Source organism: Panthera uncia, chromosome B4, assembly GCF_023721935.1.
Source record: "Panthera uncia isolate 11264 chromosome B4, Puncia_PCG_1.0, whole genome shotgun sequence".
Taxonomy (NCBI): Eukaryota; Metazoa; Chordata; class Mammalia; order Carnivora; family Felidae; genus Panthera; species Panthera uncia.
The window spans coordinates 62,886,697-62,904,896 of NC_064809.1; the positions used below are offsets into that span (position 1 = coordinate 62,886,697).

General features: G+C 37.4%; 1 protein-coding gene across 2 annotated transcripts in view; it reads left to right on the forward strand.

The window, feature by feature from the left end:
• Positions 1-17,123, forward strand: part of BICD1 (BICD cargo adaptor 1) — a 67,478-nt gene extending 50,355 nt beyond the window's left edge. Inside the window, exons 6-7 of one of the 2 annotated variants that reach the window (XM_049625257.1) lie at positions 5,369-5,444; positions 10,992-17,123. In XM_049625257.1, the coding sequence (XP_049481214.1) occupies positions 5,369-5,416 (48 nt within the window). In that variant the 3' untranslated portion in view covers positions 5,417-5,444; positions 10,992-17,123. The remainder of the gene's footprint in view (positions 1-5,368; positions 5,445-10,991) is intronic. The other variant, XM_049625258.1, reaches the window with a different exon arrangement.
• The last annotated feature ends 1,077 nt before the right edge of the window (positions 17,124-18,200 follow it).

Here is an 18,200-nt window from a genome sequence, read left to right on the forward strand (position 1 = left end):
AAGATGCATCAGGTAGAAAAAGGTGAGACGTACTGGAGATAAACATAAAATTAAAAGTATGTGAAGGGCACTTGGCCGGCTCAGTCGGAGGAGCGTGCAACTGATTCATCTCAGGGTCATGAATTCAAGCCCTATGTAGAACTCACTTAAATAAAACTTTTTTAAAAAGCACATGAAATATTGCATTGGGATTCCAGACACCCCAAGTACAAGTTGGAGGAAGCATAACTGGATGGCACCCTCTGTAGGCAAAGTGAACTCATATGAAACAGTGTGACACATCAGCCGGAAAAAAAAAAAAAAAAAATCCATGCAGGTTTCTGCTCTTTGAATAGAATCAGGGTATCTCAAATGAGGCAAGACTGCCAGCCCACCCCACCAATCACATCTTATCCCACAGGATTTCCTTTCTGAACACCTCACTTTTAGAAGATTGTTGCATAAACTGGAACATGGTCAGAGAGCAAGGAGGCGAGTGAGGGAAGTCAAAATTGGGTCCTGTGAAGAGGAATTTGCATTATTTGGCCCGAGGAAACCTCAGGGGACAGGGAATTTTCATAGGAAGATGTGTAGCACCTGGCGGAGTCTGTGGTCATAAGGGAAGGAGATGCGGTATGGAAAATAAGAGCTCATGAAACGATAGGGATGCATCAGTTCTCAGGTCTGGAACCCCAGGGGTGGGGAAGGCTGGCCACTCTGTAGGGGACCATTTGCCACAAAGAGCTGCTGCTAGGCTTCCCGCAGAGCATCTGGCACCAAGGAAGCTGTCCCTGCAGCCGCAGGGTCCTCACCCTCTCACCACTGCCTGCTGAGCCCAGTGTGGAGCCAAAACACAGAGGCTCTCCCTCCCTCCCCAAACAGCCACCAGGAGGCTCATGGGACCTTCTAAGGCATTGACTTTTTAAAAAATTGGTTCATATTTCTAAGTTGCATTAGGAAGTTTAAAAGTAATAGAAGCCAGAGGAAAACCCTATAACCAGACTTTCTCTCCCTAATCGTTAATTTACAGAAATTGCATATTATCTCCATTCTTGCACCCTTGATCTTGCTTTGTGTTTTGAGGGAATTGGTTGCCTTCAAATTACTATGTCAACTATCTGGTGAAGTTCTTATTTTTTTAACTTTTTTTTTAATGTGAATTTATTTTTGAGAGACAGAGGGAGAGAGAGAGAGAGGGAGAGAGAGAGCATGAGTGAGGGAGGGGCAGAGAGAGAAGGAGACACAGGATCTGAAGCAGGCTCCAGGCTCCAAGCTGTCAGCACAGAACCTAACAAGGGGCTCGAACTCACAAACCAAGAGACTAGGACCTGAGCCAAAGTCAGCCACTTAACCGACTGAGCCATCCAGGTGTCCCTGGTGAAGTTCTTATTTATGTTTCTTTGACTCTATGACCCCGATATTTTCTAGAGGTAGCTAGTGTCAATTTGAGAAACAATCAGAGTCGTGAGTAGAAAATAGGCCTCAGCATCAGAAAAGTCTGCCTGTTTTAAATACTTGCTCTGCCACTTTCTACCAGTGTGACGGTGAGCAAGTTAATATATATGGTGATCGTGTATTAATTTAATCAGTGAATGTTTGTGGAACACCTACTATGATGTCAGTTCTGTATTTGTTGCTAGTGCATGAAAAATGTTAAAGGAAAAAAGTAGCCTCAGGGTATATGAGATTCTGGTATCGTTCCCATATATCAAAAATACTTATTTTCTTATGGCAGGAATAGTGAAAATAATACCTCCAGAGTGTTGCTAAGACTTAAAACAGATAACTAATATAAAGTTCCTAAGAGAAATTACATCATGTTGATTCAGCGAATAATTTCCTTTCTTCTTTCTCCTTCCTTTTTTTTTTTTTAACTTCCTTTCTAGTCGGCTTTGTTTATGGAGGAATGTCATACAAGGGTAGTCTTTATGTGTATACCAGTATAGATCTGTCAATGCTTTAAGCTATAATATCCCTTATTCATCTGCCCTTGAGGTACTAACAATCTCTTGAATATGCTATGACGTGTCTCAGGCCTGTGACCTTATGAACATACAGTGTTATCTAGTTAGTTCTGAACATTTCAAATACTTTAATTTTGTGATAAAAGATTTTATTACTATTAGTAGACACCATAAACCATTTATAGTTGCTAAGAAGTGCTTTGGCTAACTCATCATTTTAGGCATCAGCCTAGATGTTACAACCTCCAGGAAGCATTTTCTGACCATTTAGACTCAGTTAAGTATTTCTGCTCTGAGATTCCTACATTTTCCTATCCTGGAAAGCAATGCACTGATTTGTGTGCAAATGCAATTCAGCCTTTGGCTTATACAATCCTGGATTCAAATCCAGCTCCACCTCTTGGTGGAATTTGGCTAGTTACTTAACCTAAGTCCTCCTTTCCTCATCCATCAACTGTGATTAATAAAACAGGATTACAGGAGAGCATGCATGTTAAGTGCCTACCCAGTGCCTGGCACATGGTAAGCAATGAATAAGTGCTGGGTGGTTATCATCATCACCATCATCATCATCACCATCACCATCACCACCGGCATCATGACACTTACTGTAATTGCTGGTTGAATATGCTTGTTTTACCCAATGGGCCAGGGACTGTATCTTCTCTGTTTTCCTTTTGTCCCCAATGCCTAACAGATTTGAACACATACTCAGAGTTTAGTAACTTGATTGTTGAATGGTTGTGATGAACTCAGGTGACAGTAGTGACTCCTGGAGTACTTTAATATATCCTGCGTGAGTCACATAATTGTCATCTTTTATGCCCTCAAAAGTAAAGGGATTTTCCCAATCCCCAACCCACCCACTTCATTTTAGAAAGTACATGCTAGTACACATCCCACTGTTCAGCTGGGCTAGATGTATATGTAACTGGAAGGCTGTCAACCCAATAAGAGAGTTTAAAAAAAAATTTTTTAATGCTTATTTATATTTGAGAAAGAGAGAGAAAGAGACAGTGCACAAGTGGGGGAGGGGCAGAGAGAGACGGAGGCAGAATCGGAAGCAGGCTCTAGGTTCTGAACTGTCAGCACAGAGCCCAATGCGGGGCTCGAACCCATGAGCCATGAGATCATGACCTGAGCTGAAGTCAGACGCTCAACCGACTGAACCACCCAGGTGTCCTGAGAAGAAAGTTTTAGAAGGCAAGTCAGAGCAATATGGCTGTTTTTCAAATTTTATTTTTCCATCTATCACCATATTATTTGTGGAATTTGCTTTTTAACCTTTAAGGACAACACTTGCTAACTACTTATAAATAACAAGTGCAAAGTAGTAATGATAATGAGCCCAGAGGTGAGGTTGCTACTAAAGTAGAAAAAACTGATACTACAAGTGTAAGGAATATCCACCACTTATTAAACAATTCATTAAGGGAATACACTGTGGTCCTGCTCATCTGCTTGCTAAATTTTATCACAGAGCATATTTTGAATGAATAATAATTTGTAACTACCTTAGCAAAAAATATTTCTATTGTAAGGGAGAAATAGGAAAAAAATTAGACCATGTAAACGCTCAAATTAATTATAAGGCTTGTCATTCCACAGAGGCCAAAATTTTTTAAAAGAAGAGCTTTACCTCCCTGGAAATGGAAGACATAGGGCCAAATTCCAGAGTGGTTTTCCCAGTGTTCACTTTCATTTCCATCCATTGTATTTACCCAAATACACCATAGGAGGGCAGCGTTCTCCTGGTTAACTTAAAACTGCTGATCGTATCAAAATCATTATCTGAATTAGCCCAAGACATCCCTAAATTATCACTTAGATCAGAAAGCTGTTGGAAAAGATAAAAGGAGCATGAAGGAATTCATCCTTTAAGACTCTGAGTTTCTACAAAAGGGAATCATTTGTTAATCAAGCTGCAAAATGAGAAGACAAAGTTAAAGGAAAGAAAAAATAATTCTCCAAAGTGGAGAAAATGGAAATATTTGTTACATTTGAAAGACTTTTATTAACTATGATAATCTGAACACAAGCTACTCAGTGAGAATCAGATCTCATTCTTATTAGTAAGCAATAATTAATAAGCTATTCTGCAACAAAGACCACCTGTGAAAGGCTCCCTTCGGTAATGATGTTCCCTTGAATGAACTCAAATCAGGCCTGTCTACTTAGCATCACAGACAGCTTTAGTGTGGTTTCAATGTTGTAAGCAAAAGCATCAGCAGTTTTCACAAATTTTGGTATTCTGGAATTATATAAGCAGGTTTTGCTGTATTGAGAACATACTGGCTTTAGAACAAGTGATACTTAGACACAAGCCTGTAAATGGAAATTTCAGTGAAGCCTCAATAATTCAAGACTATAAATCATGATTTTATAATTTGGCTTAAATATTATCTTTATAACGTATAAGGAAAGAGGTTTGCTAAGCAAATCCATGGTCTAAGCAGTTAGCAAAAGGACATGCTGCAATTATTTGAGAATAATTGAATTTTCAAGTCTAACTCTAATTTTGACTTTTTTGCAAAATCTTTTTGCAGAAATATGACACATGCATTTCTAACTAACTTCTCAGGTGACAGTCAGTCTGGTGCTAATAAACAGACTATTCTTTGATTATTTTAGAACACCCAGTACACGGTGGGAGTAGATGATTAACATAACTGATCAGCTAACACATGGAGTTTCACTAGCTAGCATTTTGCCAACCTAGTGTGAGTAATATTATGTGACTTTAAAATGGCAAAAATATAACAAAAGTGATTCCCCCATTCATGTTATCTTCCTCTATCAGTCCAAGTTACTAACAATTAGCTATTGTAATGAACATTCTAATATTTCGGCTAGCAGTTCTTGCTTTTGATTAATAACATTATCAGAAAACTGTAAAGATGACTCCTTTCTCTGATATCTTCTTAATTATGGAAAATATTGTATTGCATGCTTTTCTCAATGTACCTATGGGATTGACAATATGCCCATGTGTTCTGACAATAAAGGCAGTTATCTGAATGTATCCCATTTTGGAAAAGCAGACCTAGGTGCAAAACATGCAACTACCATCAAGTTCAGAACTTGAAGATCTTTCATTATATTAATAGGTCCCTTATTTTTAGATGTGTCCAGATACCAAATATGAATGGCCACATATGTTCAAAAGTACTTGAGAAATCTCACTAATTGTGAGATTAATTGTGAGACTAATTGTGTCACTAATTTTTTAATACTGTATTTAAATAAGAAAAACATCTTGTCTTTTCTATTGGCATCATTCAGGGGGGAACAAAGCTTAATCCAGATGTTTCAATGAGAATGCACATTCCTCACTAAATCTCTCAGCCAACTGCTTTAGTTACTGTTACTAACACGATGCTCCGTCATCTCTTTGTATACATGTCTAATTTATCAGTTTCTTGTAGATTGTCAGCAGCCTGCTGCCTCCGTACCGCCACAGTGCTCACAACTAGCCGGGAGGCAAGACTGCCCAACTGTCAGGTAAATTTGGATGTCATTTCTCTTCTCACCCAGCTGCATGTCAGATCCATGGATCCCAAGCTCTCCTTTCTAACACCATAATTTCCTATCCATGATTATATTTGCTACATTGTATCTCAAATATGGGCTACGCTAACATACACTGGATACCTGAAGTCCATGTGTACCCGATGGAAATACAAGAGAGCTAGAGTTTATTTTACTGGCTGCCAGTGGGTAGACTAAGGGCTGCCTTCAGCTCCCTTGTGTGAGTAAATAGTTGAATTAGTCCAGTGGTTCATTACCTTCCCAAATATAAAACCTGGAATTGTTAGGATGTTTGCCCTACTTTTTCTTTTGCTTGTCTTCTGTCCTTAGAATATAGTTCTCAGGCAAAAAAAGCAAGAAGAATAGAAAGCATATCTCATGTCTGTGGCAAGATAACTTTATGAAAATGTTTCTCTTTTTTCTCCACCCACCATCCTCATTAAAACTGAATTTGAAAGCTGGAGAATAACTTACAATTGGCATTTAAAATGAATATTTGCAGTGATAGTGCCCTTTATGTGAGATTAACTGAAGAATTTTAAAGACAGCTTTACATACTCCCTGGACACTAAGTTGGAGAGTTTGCTGACGACTTCTGTTCCAATGAAAGCTTTACAAATCCATCATGAATTTACCTCCATGTGGCTGCACTCCCACTCAGCATCAGAGCGCCCCCCTCAGGACCTCACATTCTTGTGGAATACTTCATCTCAGTTACTTGGCCTCTGATGGTGCCAAGTTTTTGTAGTCTGGTGCCGCTTGTATAGTCTACTTATTGTTCTTTCCGGATTTTAATTTGTGCTTTGCTCTTCTACCAGGGCAAGGCTGGTTTTGAGCAGGGGCAGGTCTAATTGTATTTCTACATATGTCAGAACTAGATATCAGTAGCTGGCTGCCCGTGGCCATGGGTTAGAGCCAGGAGGACTGGGGAGCCATAAGTGCTCCCCAGAAATACAGTGGCAGCCAAAGCCCCCATGTGACTTGGTCTCCAGGTGGTTGTCCAGCAAACTGTAGAAGTGAAATGGGGAGTTAGCAGGAAACGGTGCACGATTAAATAGGCCCCAAGCCAGTATCTCCTGATTGATGTCTAGTCTGCCAACAGGATTCCAGCAACAGGATTTTTACTTTAGAAATGTTCTTTGCTAACATATAAATGCCATTTTATTACAGCAGCCAACTGTAGAGTCACTTTAATTGTGTAAGTAATTGAATATAATTATAAATGTTCACACCCAACCTAGCGGGACTCTGTGTGTGGAGTGCTGAAGGGGTCTTAACCCGCAGTCCATTCTCCACCGGGCATCCCCACCGCTCCACCGATGTTCAGCACCTGTTGATTACAGGAATGAGTGAATGAGCTCTGGAGGCAGATAGTTTGAGTTTAAATCCTACCCCTACCACCTGCTAGTTGTGTAATTGTGGAAAGTTGCTTTTGCTGGCTCAGCTTCTGTGTGTGTCTGTTGTTGTTTTGTTTGTTTGTTTTTTTCCACTTATCAAGTAAGGAAGAGAATAGTTTTGAGGGATTCTGTGAAGCACAGGCCTGATGCACACCCAGTGTGCTCTCGATATCTATTACCACTACTAACCATTCTCAGTACCTAAATGTTCCTCAAGGCAAAGGCCTATGGTCTCTTTCATAACTTCTCTAATTTGCTTGTGGAAAGTGCGAGGAAGCCCACGTCTTGTTTATTTATTTTTTTTTAATTTGTTTTAATTTACATCCAAGTTAGTTGGCATATAGTACAGTAATGATTTCAGGAGTAGAATCCAGTGATTGATCTCCTACGTAGGAGAAGTATACTTCTTTAAGTGTTTCAAATGGGTAAGGAATGGAAAGGCTAGTGGTGAAATTTTTTACATTGAATTTTATTTCACCTTCCTTTCTTTTTCTTAGGAACCAGTTTGACTAAATGGTTACCTGCCCCAGTTCCGTATCTTCTGAGTGTACAGAATTTAGGTTGTTTGCTACACCCTCACAGGGATTATTTCCTTTAAAGAAAAGCAACTTAATGAATTACAGATGTTTCCAGTTTCTACCCATGTGAATGCACCATGGTCCAAGCTTCCGCTGTCCCTTATTGTGGTCCACACAGAGAAATGATAAAGTACATACAGACCTGAAAGACTGTCCTTTTCAGAGTCACCGAGATTATGATCGTCTTCCTTCCCACCCACACCTGCTGCCAAATGGCTTGAATTTGATGCCCTCACTGCTCTTTTCACTTCTTTCTGGCAAGAAAAGTTAACAGCCAACGTTTGAATTCTTACCATGTACCTGACATGTGTTCAGTTCTTTACAGTTTTTAATCATTACAACCCCCGAAGGTAGGCACAGTTACCCCACCCATTTTTAAAACAGGACACTGAGGAGGAGGAGGAGGTCACATGACTTCTCTGGGGTCACCCATCCTGGAAGCAGTTGAGCCCAACGAGTCTGGCACCCATGGTCCCACCACTACAGTACACACCAATGTGCTGCCAGGAGATGCTCACCGACTTTAATTCTGCTGTGATGAGCATAGAGAGCATTTAAATCACCCTTGTTGATGCTTTATCCCTGCCTGGAAAAGGAATGTTCATTTCATAGAAACATGAGAAATGAAACACACTAACAGTGTTGAGTAACCATACATCAGTGTTCTCTATCTCTGTTTCTCACAATGAAAATTATCTTATACTTCCTTCAGCTTACATAGGTGTTCAAATAACTTTTTGGGCATATGGTTTTGAATACATGAGCATTTTCCTCCTATTTTTCATATATGCTTTCTACAGACTGATTCCATTATAGAGCTAAGTTATTGAAATTGTTTATAGATGATAGATATTATAATATGGACAGAGTGCCCAAGGTGTTGCAGCGTTGGATGTAATATTTAAATATATGCAGATGTTTCTTATTTAGCACTTCTCCCCTTCTATCAAGTAGTTGCTTATTGGGACAAAAAAAAGAAACTTTCTGAAGAAATACCCATTTTTATATCTTAATAATAGTTTCCTAAGCCAACTGTTTACAACGTGATCTACCTACAAAAAGTAGGTTCTTAAATGGTAAAGGTTGAATAACAGGTGGGTTCCTGAAGGTGTTTAGCCGTCAGAACTCAATACATTCTGTGCCTTAAATAATTAGAACTTCTCTAATATTTATACCTAAGAAACAATTTCTTAACCTGTAAGCCAATGTGTGATTGCATTTTTATGGAAATTTAAAATAGCCATAGTGTATTATAAAGTATTTATGGGGGTGCCTGGGTGGCTCAGTCGGTTGAGTGTCTGACTTCAGCTCAGGTCATGATCTCACTGTTCCTGAATTTGAGCGGCGCATCGGGCTCTGTGTTAAGAGCTCAGAGCCTGGGGCCTGTTTCAGATTCTGTGTCTCCCTCTCTGTCTCTCTGTCTCTGTCTGCCCCTCCCCTACTCATGCTCTGTCTCTCTCTGTCTCTCTCTCTCTCAAATAAACATTAAAAAAATAATAAAAAAGAAATAAAGTATTTATGATCCCTCACTTTACGTAAAAAATCTGAAATAATGAACAAATTTTGAAATCATCATGAATAGCATAATGTCATGGTGTTGGGCCAAGCGGACCATAACTTGGAGTTAAGCTGTTGCAACACCCTTCAGCTGGTCAAGCAGAAATGCTTGTCTTCTTTGATGAAGAAGAGTATTTGAACGACATGGGGCCTTCAAACAGCCGTCTTGTGTAATGTGACTACCCCATGCTGCTTGCCACAACTTATGTTGAATAATATGTTTCGTTCCCCCCAGAAGAAACTTGTTCTTAATCATGCAGATTTAAGAGAAAGAAGCCCTGTTAGGTCCATGGGAGAGTCTGTCTGCAGAGTCTGTGTTCCTCCGCCATCTGACTCTGTGTGGAGGATGGAGGAAGACTCTTGCCATGTGATATTTTTTAGTGCTTGTGTTGAAGCTCCAGCTCTCCCAGGCTCACCTACCATATTTTAAAAATAGCTGGGAAAAATCATTGTTATCGCTTGTTGCTCTTACCAATACAGAAGAGCACCTCTCCTCTGAAATTAAATTCATAGCAGTTCAAAGAGTTTGGGAGGTAAAGATGACCTCAAGCAGATCGGTATTTTACATAATTATAATTTTGTGTTAAAATTCAAGAGATATACTTGAAGGATAATCTCAGTACCAAAGGTAAAAAGTATTTTTTTTAACGTTTATTTATTTTTGAGCGAGAGAGAGAACACGAACAGGGGAGGGGCAGAGAGAGAGGGACACGCAGTATCTGAAGCAGGCTCCAGGCTCCCACCTGTCAGCACAGAGCCGGACGCGGACCTCAGACTCACCGACCGTGAGGTCATGACCTGAGCCAAAGTCAGATACTTAACTGATTGAGCCACCCAGCTGCCCCAAGATAAAAAGTATTTTTAATGGCAATTTTTAATGAATTCAATGATAATATTAGCTTTAAAAACTATGATTAAATAAATAAGTAATAATACTCATAATCATGGTAAGCCATGAATAGTTTTCTCAAATATTACTCCTGACATAAATGAATTCTATGGTACTGAATTTTATAATATATGAGGGAAAAAGCAGAGTGTTAGAAAAATGCCCATCTTTTTCTATTAAAAAAAATCCCCATAGTGTGTGTTCCCCTCCATTAGTTACCTTTGAAAAGGTCTGAACTCCAATGTGTTTTATAGATTTACCGTAGAAAATTCAGTGATTTCACTTCCTTATCCTGCAAGACTATTCATCAAAACATTGATGAGCCTGAACATTTATGTGTTCATTTAAACTGGAGGCTTTCGAAACTGGTTGTTTGGAAGTCTGTATTATATGCTCATCGAATAGGGAGTTTTAAAACTGTCCCGTCTGATTGACACCGCTAAGCTAAAGCAAGCAGTGGCAACCTTTAGAGCAAATTAGGCTTCCATAGACAAAGGACTTATCCTATGGAATCTGGATCTACCAGAGAACTGAAGAGTTCTCTAAAGCCTTGATCCAGCATTGTCTGCATTCCCCTGGAGCTTGTTAGAAATAAAGATTCTCAGGTCCCCCCTCAGAGCTATCAAATCAGAATCGGCATTTTACCAAGATCCCAGGTGATTGGTGTGCGCATTAAAGTTTAAAAAGAACTGATTTGAAGAAATCTTGCAAATAACCCAAAGACCTGAGGGAAACGAGACTGTGTGCAGAAATTAAAGAGCAACATTGGGGGAAGAGTTATATATGTCCTTTCCCTACCACATTTTTCTTTTTCTTTTTAATTTCTTTCTCTCTCTCTCTCTCTCTCTCTCTTTCTTTCTCTCTCTCTCTGTTTCTTTCTTTCTTTCTTTCTTTCTTTCTTTCTTTCTTTCTTTCTGTGTACTGTTTTGAAAAACTCCAGTCGTCTTAGCATGCTTTAGATTTAAACCGTTTATTGTGCAGAGTTTCTGTTTCTGTTTTAAAATTTTCTGTGAAGAGATTGTGTCTCTTTAACCCTTACAAGTGTGCCTGGCCCCCTGTACGTGTGTTTCTTGCTGACACGCTTGTTTCTCATTTTCAGTCCTGACATAGCTCTCCCTGACGAGCAGCCACATTCCAGCCCGCAGTGCGCCCCTCTCCACTGTCTCTCCAAGCCTCCTTACCCCTAGTCTCCATCTCCCACGGACGAATATCTGAGGTGAATGCTTTGTAACCACACACAGGATACTGCCCAAGATCCCGCGGGTGTTTTCTTCTCGGGTGTGAGAGGTAGGATTGGATTCGTGTTCGTCGTTTTGGAAGATGAAAGAAAGTTAAGAAGAATAACACAAAGCACAGACTCCAGTGTAATGAAACATTTGATGGTTTCTCTAAGTCACAGACAAACCTCTACAATCAAATGGCTATGGTTAATTGAAAGCAAGAAATAAAAGGAAACAGGAACCGTGTATCTCAGATGGCTGGCTTTACCTCGATAGCATAAGAAAGACCTAAGACAATGTAAAATACATAGATTGTAAAATCATCTTTCCTTGTACTTCTAATTCAGCTATAGAAGTCGATTCCCATATTTTTTGTCATCAATATTTATTTTATACTTTATTTGCCACATGACTTATGTCTATAAAAATCATTTCTGTGAGAGGTGAACTTAATTCATTTATTTTTAAATACACATAATTTGCTCAATTAAGTATGAGTTTTAATTTAGTTTGAAATCTGGAATTGACCAGACCATGGTCATATTTCTTGCACAAAATAATAAATGAGGTGCATCGGAATGTTAACAATAACTGTATTTTGCTGCTACACTGATATTGTTTATGTGCTTATTTACATTGACTGCTGGTGGTGTTTTTTTTTTTTTTAACTAGAATTCTTTACTTGATTTTATTAAGTAAATCTAAGAAAGACTATGTTATGATTCACTGACTTACTCAACTTTTGACAGCATCTTTAATTTTTTAAAACTGCAGACAAGTAGATCACTGGTGCTGCTCTCTTGTGTGTGTGTATGTGTGTGTGATAATGTTAAGGAAGCTAAATAACGTTAAGGGGGAAAAAAGCGTGTTCATTTAAAGACCAGATTTTTTTTTTTTACTTTCCCAAATTCAGGGTCCTTAATCATGAGTCTTTCCTGCAAAAAAGGTATCAAACTGGGAAAAAATATACTACACAGATGTAAGTTAGCCTTTGATTAATTAATTTACCCAGAAAGTGTTCAAATTTTGATTAAAAGTGTATGTTTTGTTGTTGTTAGGTTTTTTTCATAATGAATCGTCCTTGCCAAAAAACAATAAATAAACCTTAGCTCATTGTCTACTTTTGACAAACACTCAGGTGCCTACAATCATTATATTATATTGAGATAATACATGTTCCTAGTTCATTTACAGATTCTGCTGGGTAACTTTTATGACTTGATTTAAGGCAGTGGATTTTCATAGCAAAATTTCTTTTGCACATAATCTGACGAACAAGGAAAACAGCTAATTGAGCTGAAAGGTCTAACACTCTTGGGCTCCTTAAGTACCAAGTGCTGCCCACACAATCGCTCCTAGCCCTGATTCCTTGTCTAGTCAGGTAGCCTTAACTTATTTAAAACCATAACGGTTTGACCTTTTCATGTAACTGTATCTGTAACTTCTCTTCAAAACAGAAACAATCCTCACTGTTAACACAAAAGATAGTTCACAATGCAGGGCTCTAGCAGTGGAGATCTAGTTGTGGAGATCTCAGCTTCATGGGTGGGGGTAGGGAGCACATTCGTGGACGGTCTATCAAAGATGGCAGCCAGTCGGTAAATCATAAAGCACAGTGCAGGAGCTCTCGTCAGTTGTACGTACACCTATTAAGTAGTGGTCACTATTACCAAAGCAACCAAGAGGTTTTGAGTTCCTTATGTGAGTGCTATTTTCAACAGTGTCATTTATTATGCAGCTTGGAGTAACTGGAAATCTTCACCAAAGTAAAGATTCAGGTTAAAGTAACAGAAACAAGAAACAAAACAGACCTTCATAAAGTCCTGATCGTGGCAGCCGAATGTTCTGCTCATTCCTACCTGCATTGCCTTGCTGTTCTTAATCATTTCCTTCATTTTGTTAATGTTTTATCTGCTTGGTACCAGTATTAGTGAGACGGTGTGGATTTCGTTGGAGTTCAATTCAAAGAAACTATCCCATACCCCCTCCTACTTTTTCTTTCTCTGTTTCTTCTTGTTATTTCTCTTTCAAGCATTATGTTTTCAGACCTGAGAAGTGGCATGGCTGCTAAGTTGACTTTTAATAAAAACTGTTTGTGCCTGAGGGAAAATACGCCTTTTTAAAAAGTACCTCAGAACATCTTCCTCTATTGCCTCATCAACTTTGTTGGTGGTACAGGGATTCAGCACAAGTATTGTCTGTGTGGAATACAGGGCAGTACTGCCTATTGACAGTGCAGTATTGCTTTCGTGCCCCTTTACTCTGTAGTTATGACCTGGTGAAAAGCCAAGGTATGGACAACACATTTATTTCTTTCAATACAAGTTTATCATTAAATCTATTATATGCTGGTTTTATTTCACTTCTTTATCCTAATAGAGTGGGAAATGCTTGTTTTGAAGTATCAATTCTATAAAGTTGTTAATTTTAGCAAACTTTGCCAAGAAGATATAGAAACGTGGAAATAAATTTCTAATTTTCAGCACAAAATTAGATAATAGTCCCTAACCGGTAAGAGAGAATTCCATGTATTTACACTGTGGCATCATTTAGTATAGTTTAAACCGAGCCATATCTATATTTATTTATAGGCATTTAAAAAATAAATATGTGTAGCATTGATAAAAATCAGTACCTTTAAAAAAATCAGAATTCAAAAAGAAATTGAAAAATTGGAGAATCAGTGAAAATCAGAAAGAACAAACCTCAGTGAGACTGACTGAAGACAGACTTGGCGAATGAAAACCAACTACAGAAATACAATAATATTGGTTAATCATTGGAAACACAGTGGGCAAAGACGAAAGGTAACCGGCAAGAGCGGTTAGCAAAGGAACTAGTAGTTTTTTACAAGTAAGCACAATTACTATACTAAAAAGAAGTCATTATGCAGAGATGCTTTCCTACTGAGGCTTTTTCTTAGCCAAAAAATAAAATTAAGTTTAAAGGAGCAATAAATTGCCTTTGGCCTGAGTGCACAGGAGTATACAGGACCCTTGGATTTATCTTTCCAGTCAACTTGTATTTCATCAGATCCCTCTCATACATACAATTCTGCTTCAATAAGAGGAATCTGAAGAACTTTGAGAAAACGAAAAGTTATTAAATAATTAAGAAAAGACGTATTTAGAAAGATGATACTTTTATTTAGCTTAAGGAAAAGGAGGTACAATAGTGATCCTCAAGCCAAGAAAATGTAACAAACGAGAAGTACCGGTTATAGATATCATTATTAAGACTGGAATAAGAAAAACTAAGTCTTTAGTGTGAAGGATTTATATTACCTCTATGAAAGAGATTTTTAACGGTGGAAAAGAAATCAGTGGAACTGATAATCATAAAGAATTTTTGTTTTTCAAAAATTAAATACTATTGGTTTTCTAGTAAGGATTGATAGGTGGCAAGGTATTTTATGATAATGTATTATAATTCTGGGATTCCATAATCCTATGCTTCTTTTGAACTTGAAAATACTCTGAAGTAATGCTGGTTAATCATGAAATATTTTATCCCTTGAAAATAGGATAACAATCTTAATTTTTCCAAGATCTCTGGTAAAAAACAAGACCATTGGTATTACTTTTTCTCCCAGCTATATTTCATAATATCTTTAAAGTTGCCCAGAATGTAGTAATTTTAGTATAAAAAGCCTCAATTGTCAGAGTCTAAAAAACAAATGTCCTCAGGAATACTTCAGAAATAGAAAGTATGCAATCCCTTGGGGGCCCGATGCCTCTCAAATTTTATCTTTTCTTAAAAGGATCTTCAATCTCAGTATTTCCTCTTTCTAATGCTTTGGACAATATTCCTGTACAGATAGTCCTTCTGTTTCCAACAACCATGAAACATTGGTCATATAAACCAACCGGGAATGTGGACGGTATTAAATAAAATCCTCTACAATTCTCAAGCGGAAATTACAAAATATGAAAAAGAAGAAATGGAATATATTTTCTACTAGGATAAGAATGACAAATTTTAATGTGTAATTATTGTAATCAATCAGCCAAAAGACATAATCTGTTTTTCAGAAAGACATATCAAGGGAAAGTAATCGATTTCCAGTAAGGAACTGTGTTGATCCAGCCCAAGGATGCCAAAGGCATTGATATTGTAGATCTAAAGGAGGACTTAGATTCAAAAGGAACTCTTAGGATAAAGTTCACAATTAAAAAAAAATTGTCCTCCAGACTTTTTGTTTGTTTTTAAGCCAGAATGATTTAAAATAATCCTTGTATTTAAGATTGCAAAAAATTTAGAAGAATATGTTTTCAAATAAAGGGAACATAATTCTTGACAAAGCTGTTGAACTGGAGTTGTGATAAATGGCATGATCAGTGCTGCTATTGACAAGGAATTTTTACCTTGAAATCAATTTCTATGGACATAGACCAATCTAGCTCCCGAGTGACCTTTTCCACTGTCTGTAATTATGTCCCCAGATGAGTTGCATCTGTAAGTAAATTCATCTTTACTTAAACGCCAAGTTAACTGCCATAGTCCCTGATGTGTTGCATTTGTAGCCTGATCCAATTACGTTGACATCAGAAGGATTTTGTCTAGACATCTCTTTCATCCTTCTTACTCAAAGTATAACCGCAAAAGATATTTAGTATTAAGGTGTGTTCCCCAATCGATTTTTCCAGAAATAATGTTCTACTTACGAAGAAGAGGAGTAATTAACTGCCTTTACTTTAAGGGTGTGAGTACATAAAAGTATGCGTGTAAAATGTTTGCATGAGATATTTCACATCATGTAAGCTTTCCCATATTCATAATATGAACACTATAGAAGTCTTATTTCTCTTGTGATCTTCTCTCCATTAGGAATGTAAGGAGATTATTACCTATATCTGGTCTCCTTTCCATATTGAAATGCATGGCTCTAATCCTCAGTGTATTTTTATCCCTTTCCTCTGGAGTTATTTAAAATTTGTCCTATTTAAACTGACGCCTGAATAAACTACCGAGCCAGATTATTTCTGTGATTGGAGTTTAAGTGCTATAGAACATTGGTCAAGAACACATCTTTATTTTAACTTTTCTTTCTTTCAGAATTATTCTCTGATCGTTATGGTTCTCTAATAAAAACACTGAGAAGTAAATCGAATGTTTTTAGTATAGCTGTATGCTTTTCTTTCTAAAAAGTCATTTAAAAACAAAGATCAGAGAACTATAAAGAGAAATGTCATCATTTTGTTGACAAATCATTATTCAATAATAACAAATATCCAGAATGAATCATTTTGTTGTTTAGGTTTATAGATTTGATTATGTACCAAATCTTAGAGGAAATAAATGATTTTACCATTATTGCCACAAAATTTTTAAGCTCAATGGTTTGTTAGAGTCAATTAAACAATTCTTTGAAAATCTTTTATGATATTTTTATAATCTACTCAGTGTTTTTATTTGCATGATTATGCATATATGATGAACCATATATGATTCTGAATTGTATTTCTTTCCAGTATTAACATTTGTGTAATGTGTGGCCCCCCTGATTTGTACACTATGTAATTGTTGTTGTAAAGATTCTGCTGTTCCTACATTTAATTGCAATTTTGTTATTATACCTTTTGGGATTAAATGATGTGAAGTGTTTCCACCTAATGATAATACCATATGAAAACATGACTAAAAGACTGATCTAAGAAACTCTTTTGTTGCTAATTATTTTTTAAAATCCAAATTTCAAAGGACACTTGTTCTCCAAGACATATACATTTATTTTAAATTCAGAAAAATTCTTATGAATTTATTATTGCTTGTTCTTTAAAATTTTTTTATTATAGACAATCCTCAGTGAATGTTTCGTGGGAGAATCCATATATGATATGTTCTTGTATTTGTGTAATCTGATCATGCACTCAATGGTTGGAAAAGGAACTCCAATGCTAAGAAAATAACCAAAAGCCAATATATCGATTCTTATATCTTGGTTTATGTTACCAACTGAATATGGTGTAATGCATAACTCTTTCCAGTAAATAAACTGGTTATCTTTTGTTCATCTATGCTCCCTTTTTATCAGTTTGAGCGATTTTTCTGTATGTCATTTTGATTTGTACTTACCAAAAAAGAAGAAAGTATAGGAGTTTCTATGTGATTTATATATTTATTCAAAGAGCACTTATTTGAACTGAAAACTAAATGCTTCCCTCTGACATTTCTACACATTCCTATTAAGTAATGTGTATCAAATTTGCCCATTTTCTCCATTTATCATCTCTCGTACCTGTAATCCTTTCTAAAAGGGTATTTTGGCAGGAGGATACACTTAGCTGAATTAGATTAGGATTGTACCAACATGAAGAAACTGTCTGTTCAAAAAAAAAAAAAAAGGAAACATTACTTTAATGAAAGAAGAATGAAGAAGTTTGTATGCTTTATTTTGGAATACAATCCTTCTTTGTTCTCTTTCATGTGAAGGAACAGCAGAGTCCCAAAACTTGGAGGAAGGTTAGTTTACTAGCTCCTTCTTCAACTATGTGTTGTAGCAAATCAGCTGTTTTGGGAGTTATCTGCTTTGACGTGATTTTATTTCAGGAAGTGGGAGAGAGGGAGAACCAGGCAGAATATGGACTTACGCGAGGCTTTGATGAGTTGAAACCTCTAATGCAATCCTCACCATAACTGATCAGATTAATGGGCGCTGCAACAATCCTAGCTGAAGGTGCCTGCTTACTTGTTGTATGAACACAACACTAGATATAATAGTGTAAACTTTCCCCCAAGTCTCTCCTTTTCCTCTTCTGAAAGCTATTGCTTTTCCTGGAGGTTGGATCTAGAGGTCTATTTGATCCATGATCTTCTCTTAAACAATGAAGCTAATGGTTGCATTCAAAAGCTAAAAACTGGATCAGCCTCCAGGAGCACCAAGTAAGTTTCTTCTTATCCCTGCATTTTGCAGGTGACTTGAACAGCAGTGCATCCCCACTGGGCGTAAGAAAGAATCCAGAATTGATGGGCATTTGTGGGAGGGATTTTCTTAACTTGGGGTTGTACACACATTGACTAGTAAGTACATTGTGGGAACTCAATAAACTCGATTGGTAACTTCCTGAGAAGTGGGTTCATTGGCTCCT